General features: G+C 50.0%; 1 protein-coding gene across 3 annotated transcripts in view; it reads right to left on the bottom strand.

Moving 5' to 3' along the window:
• Positions 1-720: 720 nt before the first annotated feature.
• The window catches only part of CMPK2 (cytidine/uridine monophosphate kinase 2), a 39,324-nt gene continuing 18,444 nt past the window's right edge, over positions 721-21,600 (bottom strand). The window contains exon 6 of one of the 3 annotated variants that reach the window (XM_032353410.1): positions 721-3,182. In XM_032353410.1, the coding sequence (XP_032209301.1) occupies positions 2,655-3,182 (528 nt within the window). In that variant the 3' untranslated portion in view covers positions 721-2,654. The remainder of the gene's footprint in view (positions 3,183-21,600) is intronic. The other 2 variants (XM_032353408.1, XM_032353407.1) reach the window with 2 other exon arrangements.

Here is a 21,600-nt window from a genome sequence, read left to right as displayed (position 1 = left end):
TTCTTGAAATCGAACATTAGCAGTACAGAGGGACTGGGGATCGAGTGGGCTCAGACGCACGGAAGCGAGGGGTGTTCCCGTTTTGTCTCCCTCCCTCTTCGAAGACGTGGGTTGGTGGTACTTGCACTTGTGTTGTTCAGTCTGAGGCAGGATAATGAGAGAGATTTTTCAGTATCAGTGCTGAAAGGGTGATGACTACGGCTGTCCCGTTAGCTCATGTGTCTCTCCCACGAGCACTGATGATGAGCCGTAGTCCGCGGGCGCCATGGTGCAGGCTGGCGTTCGACAGGCTCAGACTCTGCCCTGATCCTCACAAGTAGGTCCTTCCAGGGGCGCCAGGTGGACTGAAGCAGAGGACTGCGTGTCAGCAGAGGGGACGTCCAATCTGGCCAGGGGCAGCGTTTGTTAAAGGACGCGAAACGTGCCTTCCATGAAAATAATAACCTCTTTGGGGAACAGAGAGAATTTTGACAAGGCTGTAGACAAAGGTGCCAGAGGAGAGAAGTGGCGATCGGAAATGAGCAGATTAAAGCAAGGGGTGTGGTGTGTGTGTGTGTGTGCGCACGTGCGCGTGTGTGTGTGTGTGTGTGTGTGTAAGTTTCACATAAGTCACTAAGACCTTTGGGCTTCATTCTGGATACAATGGAGTTTAAGCAATAGGGGGCGATAGTCTCCTTTGAGGAACAGATAAAGCACTCCGATCTTTCCCGCAGGATTAAAAAACAGCATACAGACATCCTTGTCAAAATTTATATATAATTTCCAGTGGTTTACAGTCCCTCTGAGGCCCAGGCATGGATGCTCCAGTTTATAAAAATGTGCAATAGATACCATGAGGTCAAAAAAGAGGTCAGGAGAGGGACCTGTCTAGCGATGAATGTATTTACTCGTAGCTGTGTATAAAGTTCCATTGTTGACACACACTTGTTAATAAATATTATGATATTTATGTTGCTTCAACATCAAACAAGATTCAAGAATGATCCCCTTCCTAATCATCTGAGGGCAAGATCAAAAAGCTCGATTTTTACTCAGCTTTGTGTGTGCCACAATTACAACTACACAGATACCATATTCCCTAAAATTACAAATTTCCTGTGAATATAAAGCAATGAAAACCCTGTACTGTTCTTAAATAACAGTCTATCAGTCACTTACAAACTGGTTTCAGACTACCTCTACCTACTCATCTAAGGTCCTCTGATCCAGCATACGCCAAGGTGAACACAAAAGGCCATACTGTGCCTGCCTCACTGATGGCAGGCCATTAGTCGCCACCATATTGATTTTATTATACCAATTATCAGAACAGGCGTATGGAAGCAGGTCCTCCCGAGGCAAATATGCCTGTCTCATTTACAGCTGGGAATTTCAAGAGGAGAACCTCCAAGCACATTTGACGAACAACTTCGTGCACTGATGTAAATCAAGAGGGCCGGTGGTTCTTTCAATCCAAGAGCAACTTTATTGGCATCTTCTGAAATAGCTGCACTTCTCTGCTTCTACTAGGCAAATTACAAAAGCTGGAAGTCAGCACCTAAGAGGTCAGATTTGACGTGAGTCATTTATAACATCACAGGGTATGCTGGGGCAGTAAGCCCACCAGGGCAGGGCAAGGTCATCACACAGCCTCTGACTAGGATACACAGGAGTCTGGCAACAGATAAAGATAGAAACCACAAGCCCAGATGTCTCAGGCTCTTTTCCATTTCCACTTCCATTTCCAAAGACCTTCCGATCGCCACCTGGGAACGCACTGATGTGCCTACCCTCCTCTCATCTGACTCCATGAGAGCTGCACGGCCCCGCTGCCTCCCAGCCCTGGGTCTGTCCTCTGGGTGCCTCTTGAAAGAATCCCACCTTGCCCCCACCTGACTCTTGAGACAGCAGGATCCTCCACTGAAGATCGTGCAGGAGGGGCTGGAGGTCAGGATGTCCTGTGACAGGCAAGTCCCAGCACCCAGAGCTGGGTCAGGAGGAGCCCCGAGGCCTCAGGGTAAACGCAGAGCTTTCATGCAGGGGGACTGTAGAGCATCAGATCAGGAAAGGGAAATGTGTTCTTGGGAAAAAGAGTTGGAGGAAGGGATAAAGCTCAAACCCAAAGCTGGGAATATCCGGAAATAAGATTCAAGATGAGATCCGATGTTAAGAGAAAAGGAAGAGGAATTAATAATTGCGTTCTGAGAAGAGCTGAAATATCTGAGTCTTGTTCTTCCTGGAGACAGGCTGCGGGGTCCTTGGGAAAGATGACCTGGACCGGGAAAGGGATCGGGATGACCGGACGTGTTCCCAGCACGCGACGGTGTGACGCAAGCCACAGCTTCATAATCTGCCTGAACTGGGTTAAAGTTGTGTTGACAACTGACACCCTTTACAGTCTCTGTGTGTGTTTCGATGAATTGCCTCTTGGAGATGCATCGTTACCAGCTCCGTAAGAAGATAACCGTATCTACGCTGTGGTTTTACAGGGATCGCTGTGAACGCATACGGAGCCCCCTCCTGTAGTATCTGGTGACTTGTGGTGTCGTTGATGTTGTCTGAAAGCTTCCAGGGCCAGACTTAGCCTATTCTCCAAATGCCCCTTAACCCGGTTCCCTCCCAGGGGTGGAGTTCTCAGCTATACATCAACCCAATACCCAGGACTTCTTGGTAGACTACCGATCACGAGTAGCCCCGTTGCTCCGTAAGTAAACTTGCCCTCCTGGGCTTTCTGATGGTTCAGAAAACAATTTTTTCCTATTCAAGGAACTCAGAGGACTCTCCATTTTTTGACTTTGTACACTAGAGTTCTCCGTAGGCACAGCCCTCGCCCACCCTCCACCCCCCAGCATGCTGTCAGTGTAGACAATGCAACACCACTGGGTGCAAAGGGGAGTTTGTCTAGTAATGGTGAAAAGAGGGAGGAGTTTTGGTGAGTCTGGGGGCTGGGATAAGAGAAGGTGGTCTGGACGGTTGCTCAGTTCCCCGCTGCAGTCAGAGTCAGAGCCAGTGACCATCACTACTAGGAACTCTGAGTCTGGACACAGAAGTGCCTGGAGCAGAAGTGACACTGGGTTGGGGAAGTGGTCATGCTTTCGCCTTTGCCTGGATTCCAGCCGCTGGATGGCTTGTGGGGCGCAAACACTGGGCTTCTTCTGATGGGTACTGGATCCTGAGGCAGCAGACCCCTCCTTCAGACAGCTCTGTGGACAAACAGGGACCATGCGAGGCAGGCAGGTGACCCTTCCTGGGTGGCTCTTTCTTCGCCCCTTCCATCTCATTCCGTCTACCGTCTCCTCTGATGCTCTCTAGCGGCCGGAGCCGCTTGCTTTAGCAGTAGGTGGGACACACTGGGCAGCTGTGGTTGCGGGCGCAAACCGATGTTGCCGCAAAGTCCAGGAACACTTGTGAGGAGGAGGGAGAAAAGAACGTGATGTTTCCTTGCCAGGAAAGAGTGCCCGAGTCCACCCGCCATTCATGGGTTCAGAAAAACATAGGCATGGCTGGTTCTCAGACTAAACGCGAACCAGTATTCACCTTGTGTTATTGCTCAAAGGAGGCCTCGGACCATCCAGGATAGGACTGTTCATCTGCATCCCCACAGAACTGTGTACCTCTGAGGGAAACTGAGGCACGAGTGCAGAGATGGGTGCCTGATGACACGATTCAGCGGCAGTCCTTGTCCCATCATCTTCAGGAGGCCACGGGGGCCTCCAGCAGTGCACATTCAATCAGTATCTGTCAGAAACTTTAACAGATTTCTTCGTCTACTTGCAGAGCACATTATGTCTAGGCTGTGGAAAAGCAGGATGAATTTACTTTTAAACACGCAATATTCTTGGGTGCCTGGGGGGCTCAGTCATTAAGCATCTGCCTTCGGCTCAGGTCATGATCTCGGCGTCCAGGGATCGAGCCCCACAGCAGGCTCCCTGCTCGCGGAAAGACTGCTTCTCCCTCTGCCTCTCCCCCTGCTTGTGCTCCCTCTCTCGCTGTCTCTCTCTCTCTTTCTCTCTGTCAAATAAATAAATAAATAAATATTTTTTTTTTGAAAGAATGAATAAATAAGTAAATAAATATGCAATATTCTTCAACAACAACAACAAAAATCCCGCTTCCTTGCAGCTAAAATGTCGGTCCGCTTCCGCCTAAGTCCCCCGCACCGTGCAGTACCCGGTAAGGATCTAGAGGAAACTCATCCGTCTCTGCCCTGGAAGGGACAGTGAGAAGCGGTTCTGCGGCAGAAGAGGCAGCCGGCGGGGAGAGGGACTCACCCACGGGGAGGCGACAGTCCACCACTAATCTAATTTTGAGTGAAGCATTGGGAAGAGGATGCAGGGGAAATTGATAAAATGATCAATCGGCTTGGGCCTTAAAATCAGATAAGGAAAGATGAGCCCGGACACAAATTTCCTCTGTGCGATGGTTTTTCCTTCTCTCCGGGCTCAGGGAACTCAGGAGCCTGCCTTCCTGGCCAGCCGAAGCCCACCGCCCTGCCCACCAGCGGCTGAGCTGGGGACCCCACCCTGACCTTCCTGCCGGCTTCGCTCTGGCTCTTTCTTCATAGCTCCCCTCACGCTCTCTCCAAAGCAATGTCCTTACCCCACATACTTATTGAAATGTCCCCGATCCAGTCATTAATTTAAAAAGAAGAAGGAGAAAGCCCAGCCTCCTTTGATGTTGACTTAGTCATGCTCTGCTTCCTTCCTTCTAATTCTAGAAAGACAGTCCGAAAAAGGGAAACCCACGAGCACCAAGGGGCGTGAGGCCCGCGTGGAGAGCTGGCGGCCAGCGGAGGCGGCCCTGGGGCCGGTGTGCCCAGAGGGCGGGCTGCCCTGCCTCGTGGGCCTTCGTCCTGGTGACGGCAGCGTGGGTGCCCGAGGCCCACCCGGCCGCTCGCTGGAGCTCGACCCTCAGGGGCAGCGCAGCCTCGTGGGGGAGGCGGCCCGGCCGAGCACCGGGATGCCCTCCCTGGGGCCTGAAGGGCATGGACGGTGGCCCGAGAGGGAGCTTGAGATGAGGGACAGGAAGCCCAGCTGGAGGCGGGGAAGGCCCCACCTTGGGCTCCCTCTCGCGTTCTTGATCGCACCCACCACGCTCTCTGCGTGCCCTGGCCGGGCCGGGCCGGGCCACTCTTCCGTGACCACCACATCTTCTCGAAGCCCGGGTCCAGCTGACTCCAACAGGAGAAGAAAAGGTTCCAGAGCACAGATGCGGTAACTGCTCACAGACTGCCCCGCGCACGTGTCAGACGCCGGGGAGAGCGTGGGGCGGTGGCTGGGAGCCGAGGGGAGGCCGCCCCGTCGCAGGGACCTGGGACTCCCCCTGCAGGAGTTGAATGTGGGTGGGAATTAGGAGATCCCTGAAAACAAGAAACAAAACAAACAAAAAGGAGGAAACCACATCCCCTCTGATGAACAGAAGCCCCGTGTGCAGAAAGGATAGAAGATCCTGAAATGGACAAAAAGAAGAATCCGGAATCCTGAAGAATCAGCCAATCAACACGCCATGCCGTATCGAGTTAACCGTTAGACTGGTCGGGAGTCAAAGGGAAAAGAAAGAAATTGGTTGAAGAGCAGGACCTGAGAACCACCCAGATGGGGCTAGCAGGCGAGGCGGCCGGAGAGATCAAATTAACGTTACCAAGACAGCCGCGTGGGCGCACCACCAGGCCACCAGGCACCTGTCATTTGTCCCCACACACGGGAAACCTCCTTGTCACTCTCCATTTACGTAAGACGCCGCATGGAGGGACGTCGTGCATGGGGATTTCTCAGCAACGCAATGCCCTATGTTCTTCAGCGATACTTTCGCAGGCTGCAAACCTAATTAATTCAAAATCCATTTTGTCTGGTCCCTTGTGTTCTGAATTAATGAGATTTTCATGCAGTCTGTCTGGGTAACAGCTTCATGTTCCTTCATTTTCTCAGATGCTCGGAGCCCAAAGGGCCTCCCGTGAGTCGTCCTGTCACCAGTGCCGTGTATGGGTGATTTCCCCAAGTCTGGGAGTTGAGGGCAGAGGACCAGGGAGCCCGCTGGTCACACCATTTTCCATGGGTCCTCCTGCTCTCTGAGTCACTCTGAGCCTCCTCCCTCACCTGGCATTTCCAGGCGGGGTTGTACCCGCTGGAGAGCAGGAAGAGGAGGCTTGCCAGGGGCCCTGTGCTGGCCTGGTCCAGACACGACGGCTCACACGGGGTGTCCGCGACCCACCCACAGACCCCAAGCCTCCGCGTCTCCCCCCCTGGATCAGGACACGGCCTTCCACTACTGCCAAAGGGCCGGTTCCCAGCCCCGGATGCAGAGCAAGCACGGGGGTGCCCCTGGAACCCGCGGCAAAAAGCAGGTGCGTGATCGCTTCTCCCTGTGGGAGTCAGTGCAGGAAAGAGGAAACGTGGCGCGGAACTACTTGAGCTCACTCCCCCCCACCCACACGCTCTCACGGCCACCCACACCGTACCCACTTCCTGGACTGGACTGTCTCCTCCTTCCCACCTCCTCGTACGAAAAACAAGGGGCGCTCTTTGTCTGTGAGCGCGTCCTCACTTCTCTGTGGGAGTTTCCCTGACTCTGCCTGGTCTCACTTCCTCGCCTACTGCAGACGGCTCCTACTTCCAGGACCCCGGGTGCGTCTGCGGCTGTCTTCAAGCTGGACGATGAGACCCTGAGGCAAGGCCTGTCTCTTTTTCACCTTTTTATCCCCTCGTGGGGCTCAGCCTATGCAAGGCAAATACAGGGCACGGGACGGACAGTCATGGGCCAGACACCCGTGCAGAAAGCTCAGGACCACAGAGGAGCAGCTGGCATCAGGACCGCCACCAGAGGTGGGGACCCAAGGGGGGCATCGCCCAGGGGAAGAGTGGGCCAGATGCCCGGTGCTCCCCACTGAGGGTGTGGCCAGGCTACGCCTCTTTGTCACTCCAGGAGACCATTGAAATATTTGTGTGCACATCCACTCCTTCAACAGACCTGAGCACTTCTGAGAAGCAGGCTTGGGCCAGCTGCTGGGGACAGGGGAGGTTGGGAGCTCAGGATCCCTGGAAGGCCACAGCTCCAAGAAGACTGCAGGGGCGCAGAGACAGAGCAGCAAAGCCTGTCTTGGGGGCACAGAGGAGAGACCCCAAACTCTGCCTGAAGGAGACAGGAAAGCTCCCCAGAGGAGAAGATCCTAAGCACACAGAGAAATCCGCCATGTCAGTGCAGGGCAGGGCCAGGAGGGCACAGACGGAGGAAGGCCCTCCCAGAGGAGCAAGGGCAAGGGTCTGCACCACAGCAAGCCCACACTGGTTGAAGGACCATCGTCAAGGAAGACCATAGACACCAACACTAACCCACTACCTGTAGCGAGGGGGTGTGTGTCTGCACACACCACACGCGGTGTTGTGTGGGTAGCTGGTTAACAGCTGGCTGGGGGTGGGGACACCCTCATTTGCCAGTCCCTCTGATGGACACGGTCCACCGTCAAGTCAAGAGCTGAGAAGAGCTGAGCCCCAGGAGACAGGCGCCTTTGGCCAGTGGGAGGCGTGCAGCGAGGTGGGTATGGGCCACTGTGGGTTCTTTCTTAAAGGTGTCTCCTTCCGTAGGACTTACCACTTCCTTCACATGCGAGCCAACTGTTTCTGCATGGAATTGTTTCCAGTTCCCGGTGTCTCTCTCTTCCTAGTGGATTAGAGTTCAGAAGCGCTCGTCGGGCAGTCATAACGCAGGATGCTTTTCCCCCGGCCGCTGTTCCTCTCCTGTACAGTCACCTTTCCTGCCCCCAATCCAGCTTTGATCGGAGCTACTCCCTTGTGTTCCGTCCAAATTCTTCAACTTAGCTTCTTTCAAGAGAGCTCAGGATTTTTGTTTACACAAGCAGATTCAATATCTTTCCCTCCTAAAATCCCCTGAAAATGACAATAAAGAGATAAAAGTAAAAAGTAAAGACTCAAAGGCCAAGGAGGATGGGAGGGAAGAATGGCCAGGGCAGTGCAGCGCTGGGGACCACCCGCCGTGGCGGCCCTGAGTCAGCAGACCAGAGACCCCGGAGCCCCGGGAATGCTGGACCCACAAGGGCACGACTAGGGCCAGGCAAGCCCGGGTGGGCAGGAAGCCCCAGTGGACACTGGAAGCAGAGAGGTGGGGTAGTACACTAGAAGCAGGCTGGGTGGTAGAAATTTATAGAAGCAGCACTTAGGGAGCTGCCCTGCCCCAGCCTCACGAAAGACTAGGAAGTCAGCTCTGAACATGTGGGACCGAAAGACCCTGGATCCAGGACACCAGCTGTCCCCAGCTGGACCCCAAGACCTGACCTCTACTGCTCACGTGCTTGCACCCACTGGCTTTTGTCCCATATTTTACCTAAGCTCTTCTTTCCAACTTAACTCGGGCAAAAAAGACCCAATGGGCATAACATCCATGATGGAAACAGAAATCACCCCTCGGCCAGTAAGGATTGTCTGAACACAGCGCTCAGGCCAGCCTAAACCACCCAGACCAGCTGGAGTTTAACCCCTGACTCATGCCTGTGCAGATGGACCACAGAGTGACCAAGTCTTGCCTTTACATCATTATAAGACTAAAATCTCTGCCCAGCGAGGACTGCAAGCCTCATTTACATAATACACAATGTATGCGCAGGTGTGTTTCCTTAAGGTGCATGCGTGACCTTCCACTCACCTCTACATATGATGGCAAGCTTCCCCCTCTAAACGTTCATCCTAAACCTAAGTAAAAGGAACCCATTCGCCCTTGCTCAGGGAGTCATGGCTTTGGAAGTTCTTCCCAGGGATCTCCTTATTTGCTGCAAAGAAACATTTTGTTTGTAGAACAACTTACCTGGTGTGGTTTCTATGTGTCACTCACCATGGAGAGAACTCATGTAGGTTCCCTTACACAGCCACACTGAGGAAAGAGTGCTACTCGCAAAATCAGGGAATTAAGTGAAAGTGAGCCCCCAGAACAAGGAGGCCCCCTGCCACCCTGTTCCTTGCCTCTCGGAAACTCTTCTACGAATGAGATAGGGGGTTCCTGCCCCATCTGTGTGAGCAACACCTAGGAACCGCACTCCACACACACACGCATGCACAGAATTACACACACAGCCCTCACACTCACAGACACCCTGAGAGCTGCCCATCTGCTCGTTTCGTCTGACACTTAGACACAGTGCGACATCCATGGGGCAGCCCCACTAGACCAAAGCCTGCCTCCGCCGTGAAGGCGAGGAAAGAGGGAGGCTGGAGGGAGGAAGGGGCAGGGGAGAGTCGGCGGGAGCAAAGCAGGAAGGAAAACCGTTGTTTCCTAGGACTCTTATAACCAAGCACTTGTCACTTAAAACCACAGAGATTCATTGTCTCATTGTTTTGGGGCCCAGAGCCCCAAGTCAAGACCACACGCACTCCGAAGCCTGGAGGGGAGGACCTGTTCCTTGACTCCAGCTCCAGGAGACCCAGGAGCTTACTGGCTGCCGGCTGCCTCGCTCAGTCTCTGCCCCTCGCCTGCGCTTCAGCCCATCTCTCCATGAGGTTCTAAGGACGTTATCACTGGATTTAGGGCCGCTCAGGTAATCCAGGATGACCTCATCCTGAGATCCCTAACTTAACAACATCCGCATGAACCCTCTGTCCACATCAAGTCATAGGGTCCAAGTGTTGGATGTGGACATATTCATTTTAGGGCCACCATGGATCCCCCTGTAGAAGGAAAGATGGAAGAGGGAAAGAAAAGAATGCTAACCAAAAAAAAAAAAAAAAAAAAGAATATAAACCAAGAGAAAGCCAAAAACAAATATAAAAACTATTAATTGCCTGTGATAAGTAAGATATTGGAGACATTGCCTCCATGAAATAGGAATGAAAGGCGATAGCAGAAGGGGCGTGTGCGTCTCTGTTTACAGCTGTGCTGCTCACGACAGCCGAAAGCCAGGAGGAGCCCACGGGACCCTCAGGGGATGATTAGATCAACAAAGTGTCGCCCACACATACAAAGGAATACTACTCAGCTTTGAAAAGGAAGAAGGACTTTCTGACACATGCAATAGCACGGATGACCCTTGAGGACATCGTCTCAGTGAAATAATCTAGTCACAAAGGACACAGCGTATGGTTCCCCTTAGATGAGGTATCTACAGCAAATACAGGAAGAACGGAGAAAGCCATTTCTGGGGCACCTGCGTGGTTCAGTTAAGCTTCTGACTCTTGATTTCGGCTCAGGTCATGCTCTCAGGGTGAGGAATCAAGTCCTGTGTCAGGCTCCCTGCTTAGCAAGGAGGCTGCTTCAGGATTCTCTCTATCCCTCTCCCTCTGCCCCTTCCTTTTCTCTCACACACCTGTGCTTTTTCTAAATAAATAAATAAAATCTAGGAAGGAAGGAAGGAAGGAAGGAAGTTAGTTAGTTCCCAGGGGTGAGGCGAGAGACAACTGGTAGGGCAGGAACAGGGACAGACGTTCAGTTTTGCAAGATGAAAAGATCTTTGGAGACGGTGTTGGATACACAGCAACGTGAACAGACTTACCATGACTGAACTAAACATTGAGAAACGATTACCATAGTAAATTTTACCACAATTAATTTCTTTTAATTTCATAAAAGGGAAGGCATTCAGATAGTACAGAGTTTAGATTCTGAAAATATGAAATGTGAAATAGAAAACTCAGAAACACAGAAATCATTTGCTTCCGTAGTTAGCTCTAGAGCCCACACTGTCAGGCACCACATTTTCTCAGCGAGGCTGGATCACGGGGCCCAGAGAAAGAGAACTGGAAAATTCAAAGTGTGGAATTTGCAACACAGAAGATATACGCTGGTGTGGAAACCTGACAGTGAGCCTGAAAATGAGTTCTCAAGTCACCAGAAAGATCCTGAGAAGGAGCCAAACATGCGCCCTTTCGGCTTCAAATATCTCTTTCAATGTCTCCGTCTCCACTTGAGACTCATCAGGCCAGGTGTCTGAATTTTAGTGCAAAAACCATGATCTCAGCATGGAGAGGGATAGCGGGAGAAAAGTTTCCAGAGGTCGAATGGACTTCAGAAGCATTAAGCTCAGCAGGCTGACTTTCTGGAAGAGGAAATACCAGACCAGACCGGAAGTGGTGTGCCCCCAAAACAGGCAGGAAAGGAAGGACGTGGCTGAACTGACATCCTGGGGAGGCCAACACCTGCTTCTGACTCCTGCCCCATTTGGAAATGTTCCCTGAAAAGGCTGGAAATTCGGTGGGAAAAAAAAAAAAAACTCAGAAAACATAAGGATTTGAAAGTAGAAAACTGGCCAGTGGGACTTAAATAGTTCTTTTAACATTTTCTCCAAATGTGTACTGTTTGACGTTTCCACGAGCCCGGGGAAATGACATGCTGACACCACGCGTCATGTGCGTGGTGGGCTCCCTTCGCCTAGGGAGGACAGGACACTGTGTGCCGATGCTGTCGGCATGTCCGCGAGGGCGTGCGAACCAGCAGAGCCTGGGCTGGCCTGCACAATGTCACAGCTCCCACCCACGGAGCACACATCAGGTACGTCAGGGCAGGAGAGCGCTTTCTAATAATTCACAAAGCAAATTTGAAAGGCAGATATTATCAGCTTTAGGAATCTAGAACTACTCTGAAGGCCCTTCTAACTGATCTGACAACGGACATTCAGACAGGGGAGGCAATTTGTTAATTTCCCACCAGCTCAAAAAAGGCAGAAATGAGATTCCTTGCAGATCTTTCAGAATTCCTTTCTCTCACTCACTTGCTCTCTCTCTCTCTCTCCCACTTGTGCTTCTCTTGCAAAGCCCAGCTCCTTCCTGCTATGGGTTTCAGCCTGGCCCCAAGGCAGTAAGAATTCACAGGAACATCCACACTTCTTATGCAATTTTACTACAATTGGCATGGAAACCTTCAGACCCCTGGAGTGCTGGCAAATTACAGCTCAGTAGAATATAGATCAGAGAGACAGACAGAGATAGGGAGATGGAGAGAGAGACACAGAGAAAGAGAGAAATGAATTCACTGATACTTTGGGTTTTTGACAAAAAAAAAAAGTAAACAGTACCTCTTTGTGCAAAAGTTCCATGTCCCCTCGATGCATCGAGATGTCATCTGTTCCTTCCCCTGCTGAGGCTCTTGGCCCGCCCTTCCTGGAATTGGCCGCCCCCTGAGCTGGGAACGCTGCCCCCGGCTGCCATTGGCACTGCCCAAAGTAGGCCAGCTGGGGCGGGCAGGCTCTCCACATGTCCTCGGCCCCTGCCAGCCCTGGGAGCTCCGCACGGGGCCCAGATGCCCTCTGCTGCACCCTCTGCTCCATCAGCTCCTGTCACAGAGGATGGGCCACCTGCCCCTCGAGTCTTTGTTCATTTGCTCCTGGTATGTGCCAAGACTAACCCGGGCCGCTTCCCGTTATGGATGCCTTGCCCTGCACTTCGGTGTTGTCCCGGCTGGTTAGCAGGGCCTGGAAAACCATGGCAGGCCGTGTGCACTGTGCTGGTCACATCGGCCTCTATCAGAGATGGGAAGAAGGGGTGAGATCTCAGAATGTCATCGCTGGAGGTGCCCCGGGGAGCCTCACTTCCTGTGGTTTGAACACTGGTCACCGTGGAAACCACAGATAGAAAACAGGTAAGGCAGAGAGCCTTGGGCTGGAGAGGGAGCAGAGGACTCAGACCCTTTCTGGCTCCTGTTCCTTAGGATGCTCCCCAGCCACCCCCACAAAGCAGAGAATGCAGCCACAGATTTAACCAAGCCTCTTGATTCCGCTCATGAGGAAACAGACACATGAGGAAGACAGGCTAGCCCAGGAGGTTCACACTGACTTTTGGCAGAGGAGAGCCTCTCCATGGGAGTCCAGACCCTCCCTCATCCAGATGAGATTCAGCACAAGGTGGCTACTCACTAGGTCACCAACTGCCCGCCTGGACATGTCTTTCAGGTCACCTTCCGCTCCTTAACCTGGCTCTCCTCTCCACCAACCTACTTTTTAGTGTGTACAAATTTACATTTAGATGGAGAATATGGTCCATTTGCTAAGGTACATTTCAGTAAGTGACAAATTCCAGGATGGTCGTGCATTAGTTACAACCAATTAGGAGGAAATTATCACTGTGAAGTGCTCCTACCCACCGTGCTGGGACAGAAGCCAACACGAAGCATTTACTAAGTCTTACCTCATCGGGTCTGCCGACAGTGGAGAGGTTCAAATCTAATTCAATAAAAGAGTTGATGTAAAGACTGAGTCAGTAGGACTATAAATTCCAGTAAGTGGACCAGACAGAGGTGACTTCATAGAGCCACACTTGGTTCACCTCCTCTCCCCACCATTACCAACACAGCAGATGTTGGAAAATCTTGCTCTTTTGAAGATATAATAACATGTGTTCAAGTCTGAAAGATGTGTGAGCTGGAGATCATTCATTCTCTTGCATGGAAAATAAAGACGATTATACACATGTACCTTGTTGGACTTCAAATGGGTAAAACGGGCAGAGACTCTATCCAGCACATAGTAACTCTTCAGTCAATGGCAGCACCATCCCCATGTTAGCATTTCCTATACAGCAGTGTTACCTCTTAATACTTGTTAAAGCAAATAGGCATCATGGCCCTAATAAATGGAGTATTTAGTGCCATACATATGCCAAACACTTGAGTACCTCTTAAGTAGATTCAAAGAAAAATGTAGCTCTTCCCATCAAAATAATTTACCAGATATGTGATAAAATAAAAACATATTCTAGCACCAGAATAATTTCAAATGGATCAAAAAATAAAAGTAAGATAATCACAAACCAAAAGAAAATTAGGACACACACAAATTTTTTTTTTCTAACTTACCTTGGAGTTGGGAGGAACTTTCAAAGCTAAACAAGAAAGGCAGAGACACAATGATGTTTGTAGCAGTTTTTTTTTTATAATTGCCAAAACTTGAAGGCAACCAAGTAAGTATATTAAAAAAACAAAACAAAACAAAAAACAAAAACAAAAAACCTTGACCCATCCAGACAATGGAATATTATTCAGCACTAAAAAGCAATGAGTTTCAAGCCATGAAAAGACATGGAAGGGACTCAAATGTATATTACCGAGCAAAAGAGGCCAATCTGAAAAGGCTACAGACTGTATGATTCCAACTCTATGACATTCCGGAAAAGGTAACACTGTGAAGACAGTAAACAGATCAGAAATTGCCAGGACTTGGGATTGGGGGATTGGAAGATGCATAGACAGAGCACAGAGGCATTTTACGACAGTGAAACTATTGTGCATGATGCTATAGTTATGGGTATGTGTCATTAAACATGTGTCTAAACCCACAGAATATACAATGCAGGGAGTGAACCCTAATGCAAGCTACAGACTTCGGGTTAATGATTATGTGTCACTGGAGGTTCACTGTGACAAATGTCCCACCCTGGCTGGCAATGTTGACAGTGGGCAAGGTGTGCACCAGTGGGGACAGGGCTACATAAAAGAGTTCTGTACCTTCTTCCCAATTTTGCTGTGAACCAGAAACTGTTTTAGAATCAAGTTATAGTACAAAGCTATTATCATCAAGACAGTGTGCTACTGGCACAAAAACAGACACAGAGAGCCCAGAAATGGACTCTCAACTCTACAGTCAACTAATCTTTGACAAAGCAGGAAAAAATATCCAGTGGGGGTGGGGGAACAGTCTCTTCAATAAATGGTGTTGGGAAAATTGGACAGATATATACAGAAGAATGAAACTTGACCATTCTCTTACACCATACAAAGATAAACTAAAAATGGATGAAACCTCAATGTGAGACAGGAATTCATCAAAATCCTAGAGGAGAACATAGGCAGTAACCTCTGCAACATCGGCCACAGCAACTTCTTTCAAGACACTTCTCCAAAGGCAAAGGAAACAAAAGAAAAAATGTACTTTTGGGACTTCATCAAGATAAAAAGCTTCTGCTCAGCAAAGGAAACAGTCAGCAAAACAAAGAGGCAACCCACGGAATGGGAGAAGATATTCACAAATGACAGTACAGACAAAAGGCTGATATCCAGGATCTATAAAGAACTCCTCAAACTCAACACACACAAAACAGATGATCATGTCAAAAAATGGGCAGAAGACATGAACAGACACTTCTCCAAAGAAGATATACAAATGGCTATCAGACACATGAAAAAAATGTTCGTCATCACTAGCCATCAGGGAGATTCAAATCAAAACCACATTGAGATGTCACCTTACACCAGTTAGAATGGCCAAAATTAGCAAGACAGGAAACAACATGTGTTGGAGGGGATGTGGAGAAAGGGGAACCCTCTTACACTGTTGGTGGGAATGCAAGTTAGCGTAGCCTCTTTGGAAAAGAGTGCAGAGATTCCTCAAATTAAAAATAGAGCTTCCCTATGATCTAACAATTGCACTACTTTCCTAAAGATAGAGATTTATAGTGAAAAGAAGGGCCATATGTACCCCAATGTTCATAGCAGCAAAGGCCACAGTTGCCAAACTGTGGAAAGAACCAAGATGCCCTTCAACAGACGAATGAATAAAGAAGGTATGTGATTATATATATGTATATGTATACATATATATATATATATATATATATGACTCAGTGCCTACTTTGTTATGCATTTATTCTACAGATACACTCACAGAAATATACAAATACATTTAAGTATACACATACACTCACACACATAGGTATACACATATATATATATATAATGTAGTATTACTCAGCCATCAGAAAGGATGAATCCCCAACATTTGCATCAAATGGACAGGACTGGAGGAGATTATGCTGAGTGAAATAAGTCAAGCAGAGAGAGTCAATTATCATATGGTCTCACTTCTTTGTGGAGCATAAGGAATAGCACGGAGGACATTAGGAGAAGGAAGGGAAAAAAGAAGGGGGAGAAATTGGAAGGGGAGAGGAACCATGAGAGACTGTGGACTCTGGGAAACAAACTGAGGGTTTTAGAGAGGAGGGGAAGATGGGGGTTGAGTAAACCTGGTGATGGGTATCAAGGAGGGCACACACCGCGCGGAGCGCTGGGTGTTACACACAAACAATGAATCGTGGAATGCCACATCAAAAACTAATGATGTACTGTATGGTGACTAACATAACATAATAAAAAAAATAAAAATAAAATAAAATATGTATTTACACAAAAAAAAGAAAGAAAAAACCATTAAGGAAAAGATTTCAATACATTAAAAAAATGTAATACTTCTTCACAAAAAATAATATAAAACCAAACTTTACAACACATATGACATAGGATTAATGACTAAATATATAAAGAAATCACACAAGGGAATATTGTAAAGGGACAGAGCCCCAACAGAATGCTTTGGCAATGTAAATGAACCCACAGAGAATGCAAGACAAAAGACTTCGAAACATAAACGATTTTCAGCTTCATTATTACTTAAAAAATACAAATTAAGGGCGTCTGGGTGGCTCAGTGGGTTAAGCCTCTGCCTTCAGCTCAGGTCATGATCTCAGGATCCTGGGACCAAGCCCCACATCCAGCTCTCTGCTCAGCGGGGGGTCTGCTCCTCCCTCTCCCTCTATGTCAAACAAATAGATAAAGTATGTTTTTAAAAGATACATGTTAAAACAATGCAATAAGGTTGTTCGCCTCTACAACTTGCAAAAATTGAAATGGGGAATATTATATACTGTTGGTGTGACTAAACTGGCACCAATTTTTGGATGCCCGATACACCAATTTTGAACAAACTAAAAATGGATAAAAGAGTATATTATCTGACTCAGTGCTTACTTTGTTATGCATTTATTCTACAGATACACTCACAGAAATACACAAATACATTTAAGTATACACATACACTCACACACATAGGTATACACATACACACAACGGTGTGCATTTGCTGCATGGATTACTATAGCTAATAGCCCAAACAACTATCAGTCAGTCAAGAATCTGCTAAACACAAGGAATAAAAAGAGACAAACAAGCAAACACACACACAAACAAACAAACAAACAAAACCGGACTCTTAACCACAAGGAACACCCTGATGGTCGCCAGAGGGGAGATGGGGGGGGTGAACTTGGCGATGGGATGAAGGCGGAGTCATCAGGATGAGCTCTGGGTAATGTATAGAATTAGTCACCCGCTGTATTGTACACCTGAAGCTAATACAACACTGGGCGCTAATTATAACTGAATTCAAAAAGGAAAACATTTTTTAAAAAGAATCTGTTAAGGGCGCCTGGATGGCTCAGTTGTTAAGCCTCTGCCTTCAGCTCAGGTCATGATCTCAGGGTCCTGGGATCAAGCCCCGCATTGGGCTCCCTGCTCAGCAGGGAGCCCGCTTCCCCCTCTCCCACTCCCCCTGCTTGTGTTCCCTCTCTCGCTGTGTCTCTCTCTGTCAAATAAATAAATAAAATCTTTAAAAAAAAAAAAAAAGGAATCTGTCCAATAAATTAGGATTGCCATATACAAGGAAAACACCATACAGATGTGAAAATGAATTCAGTAGAAACCTGTGTTCTCCTGTGAAAAATTCCAAGTTGTATTTTAAGTGAGAAACAAAGTATAAAACATGTGCATGAGGCTACCGCGTGTTTTAACAAACAGAAAACAAAACACAGGTCCAGGCATAGTCGTTTCATGCGTGTAAAAAGAAAAGAGGTCCGGTGAGAGCTCCTGAGTGGCGAGGCCACTTTCAGAAACGGAGGCGGATGGAGTGGTGGGCAGAGCAGGGTCACCGGCAGGAGGCTAGCGTCCGCTTAGATGCTGGGAAGGCAGCGGGGGACCTGGGAGTGACAGACACAGGTCATCTCGCATCAGGGACAGAGGGACAGCACCAGAAAGGCCCACAAGGGGGAAGCATCCCAGCCTCGGGGAGCCCCAGGAAGGAGGGCCCATGGGCCCCAGGGACCTGAGGTGACAGAGGATCCCATTTCGCACACTTCCCTCCGGTGATGAAGGCCAGCGGCACCAGGGAAATGCACACCTGCGGCAACAGTTAAAGGAATGAGATGTGTTTTTGCCTGAAAGAAGAACCCCAGAACCCCAAGAACTGCCTCCAGAGAGGAGGCCCCAGTGCCCTGTGTGCTTCTCAGGAGAACTGAAGGGGAAGAGGCTGAGAAAGAGCCAGAGTCTGAGCAATTCCTCACAGGGGCCCCTGCCTCTTGCTGGGAGAAGGTTCCAGCTTCCAGGGGAGGGGAGTGGGCGGACGGGTGAGTAGGTGGGGAGGGGCACTTACAGCTGCTTCTCTACCTGCGCCCCTGTGATCCTAAGACCCCTGGGGACTCGTGACTCCATGTGGGGTCCCTATTGGTGGCTGTAGCTGGCGGACAGTAGGAGCCCTCGCCGGCCAGCCGCCTTGCCCCCAGAAGCACCTGCAGACCCCCAGGAGTTTAGAGATAACAAATCCCAGTGCTGGCTGGGGGCCGGCCCCTGTGCCCGAGGCCTCCCCAGGCTGACCAGCTCGGTGGACGTTTCCGGCAGGAAATCTGCCCAAAGTGAAGGTGGACTGAGAGACAGGCGTGTGCAGCTTGATTTAAAGGCTTAGAACAGGAGTTTTCCATGCTGGCTGAAATCTCACCTCATAAAATCCTACTCATCAGACGGGCGGGAGCGGGGAGCTTACACTCCTGCACCCGGAGGCCCCGCGTAGAATTTAAAAGCCAAGCTGAGGAGGCAGAGCCCTGGGAATGGAATTCCTGCCGCCGGGCGGGCACTGGCCTGTGGCCTCCAGTGAGCTACTGAGCCTCCCCAGATCTTCCTCGATTCATCAGCAAAATGCAGATGCCCGTGCTACCTGCCTCCCAGGTTGTCTGGAAAATGAAAGGAGTTAATGTCTCTAAGGCGGTCAGAGCCACACACAGCAGGACGTGAGAGCTGCAGAAACGCCGTCACCTAAAATCCAGCCCCTCAGTACGCTAGAGCCGGCCGATGATTTCCCCGAATTTAGTCCTCGAGTTAAGGACCCTCCTGGACCTGAACCCCGCTTGCCAGAGGCCCCACCCACCACCAGCGTGTCCCTGGGGGCAAAGAGGCCCCCCCCCCCCAGAGCAGCTGCAGACTCAGAAACGCCCCTGCTGCCCCACCCCCACAGCCTGACCAGGTGCTGATGCCCCTTTCTCGAGGGGTCTGGCCAGACCTCCCAGAAAAAGCTGCCTGGGTCTCTAGAATTCCAGCACTTCCCACCGTACTCAATACCACTTGACTTTCCATTTCCTCCTGAAGGAAGAAAGAAAACAGTAAGAAAATTAAAAAAAAGAGAGAGAGAGAGAGCTCGAGGGAAAGAGGTGGGGGGGAGGGAAGGGGCGTCTCTCCTCGGCTACTTACAGTCTTATCGGGACAGTAAGAGAACAATATATTGCAAATGTTGGGGCGTGCTGCAGAAATGTCGGGAAGAAAAAAGTGGCTTCTCTAGTGCTGACTTCCAGTGAGCACTTACGAATCCTATTAATCAAAACGGCGTGTGTGACTTTGTGACATTTCACTGCACTGCGGATAACTCGTGTGTGGACCCGGAGAACCCGGGGTCTCCTGGGAAACACGGCAGCCGTGTGTGGCAGCCGCCGGGAAGAGCTGAATCGCTGCGGAAAGACTGCGGGAAGCCAAGAGTAGGCTCAACTTGGGTCTTCAAGGGAAGGCAGGACACAGGTTCACGCCACGAACTCCCCCAGGCCGGCCGGTCCCGACACTCCGAGGAGGCCTTTCCTCAAAGGCCCGGAGCTGGCGTCCGTCCCCCGGCTTCACCGACTTCAGGAAACACAGCGCGCCTCAACCACACAGAATTGGCTCTTTAAACGAAACTTTGCTGCAGCTGTAAAGCAAAGTGCGCCTGAATCACCTTTGCTCTGCCGCTACCGCAAGGACCGCGTCTCACCCGTTCCGTCCCGTACCTGCCAGCGGGCACCAAAGCCTCAGGTTTGCGGCACCCGCCCGGCCTTGTCCCCTCCGCGTGGAGCCATCGGCTCCCTGGCTGACACAGCCCCTCTCGCCGCCTTCGGAGCCCTGGACACATCAAGCATCATTCATTATCTCAGGAGCTTTGCCCGGGGCCACTGCCCCTTCCCGGCCCCTGTCCCCTGATAACTGGACAGCTGCCTCCCCACTCCCCTCAGGGGCTCAGACAGTACCGGAGCAGAGAAGACTTCGCACAAAACCCAATCTGAAATCTCAACCCTTCCCCCAGCTTGGGGCTCCCAGGCTCCCTCGCACGCTTCCCCGTTGGCGCTGGTATCCTCCGTAGGTTCCTTCTTCATTCTTGTCTCCCTCCCCCAGAGAGGGGGGCCCGGTCCCTGTCTGTCTGAGGCTGTGTGCTCGCAACTACTTCTAGAGTCACCGGCACTTAGCAGAGACTCTGTGCCTGAATAAACAAGTCTGCGGGACCAGAACTTTCCTCCTGGGAAGGCCAAGGAGAAGAGCAGAAAGCGAAGATCTACGGTCCCGGGTCCCGAAGTGAGCTCCAGGCTCTACTCCTCATGGACTGGGACGGCGGGGAGGTCTGTAACTTCTCCTGCTTTGGCTACAAAAGGATAGAAATCGGGACGCACTGAGAGGCCTTCTAAAGTACCCTCTGTAACCACGAAGGGCCGCACAAATGCAATGTTCTGCAGACCTAGGTACTTGCTTTCTAGTTCATGTACTTAGAGCGTCATCGAGACGGACTCTGCCATCACTTGTGGCATCGTAGCACGGGCGATACGAGGCTACACTGGCTGTGGATGATTCCAGGCTTTCCTGTGAACGAGCCCTGGGACCTCGGGCTGGCTGGTGACTTCACAGGATAGATAAGACAACAGAAGAAGTTGATCCATGGGTTTTAATGTGAACAATACATACAATGATGTGTGTGAAACTCTTAGCAGATGCTCGGTGCTAATCTTTTCATTGACTACAGCGATTCCAGTTTCTAAGAGAGAGAGATATTCTCTGTTGGAAAAGTGTTTGGTTTTCAACTACAAATGAAAAGAGGACTTCTTGGAAGTCTTTTATTTATAAAATGTGATGGGCTGTGTCTTGTGTTGGGTGATAGGGAAAATGCTTAAGCTCTTGTGACCTAGAGGATAAAGGCGTATCTCTGAACTCTTAATTTTTGTTGATTAGCAAATTAAATAAGAAACCAGAAATCTTCTACACTTTGAGAAAAACATATTCACCATGCTTAAACTCTTGGATAAACTTGCTTTGCATTGTAGCAAGCCTCCTGTAGAAAACAAAGTGTAGGTCGATCATTTTCCAGAGCAGGTTTGCCGACTCCCACAATAAGTCTGGCGTGACTGTGAAGAGCTGTGCTTCCCTTCCAGCCCAGAGATGTGTGAGCATCGGAGGTGCTCAGCGAGATGGAAGGAGCAAGAAGGAAGCTGACCTCAACACGGTGCCTTTTCTGGGCAGGGACTTTTCATCATGGTGCCTGATTTCTCTCTTGCATCAGATATCCGAGGAACACGATGATGTCCTCGGTGGAGAAATTGGAAAATAAAGTCACACTAGAGTTAAGTCACTTGTCCACAGAGCTAACAAAAGCCACAACCCAAATCCCAGCCTGAGTCTGACAGGCAGGAGATCCGTTCCTGCATTGGACAAATACTTATTGGACTCCTGTTCTATGCTGGCCCTGTTCAGGGCACTGGGGTGACAGCAAGGAGCCAAGCCACGCCTCTGTCTTCATGCCGTGTACATTCT

The sequence above is a fragment of the Mustela erminea genome, chromosome 7, assembly GCF_009829155.1.
Source record: "Mustela erminea isolate mMusErm1 chromosome 7, mMusErm1.Pri, whole genome shotgun sequence".
NCBI classification, from domain to species: Eukaryota; Metazoa; Chordata; class Mammalia; order Carnivora; family Mustelidae; genus Mustela; species Mustela erminea.
The sequence above is the reverse complement of the archived record's forward strand: the minus strand, read 5'-3'. Positions and strand labels throughout refer to the sequence as shown.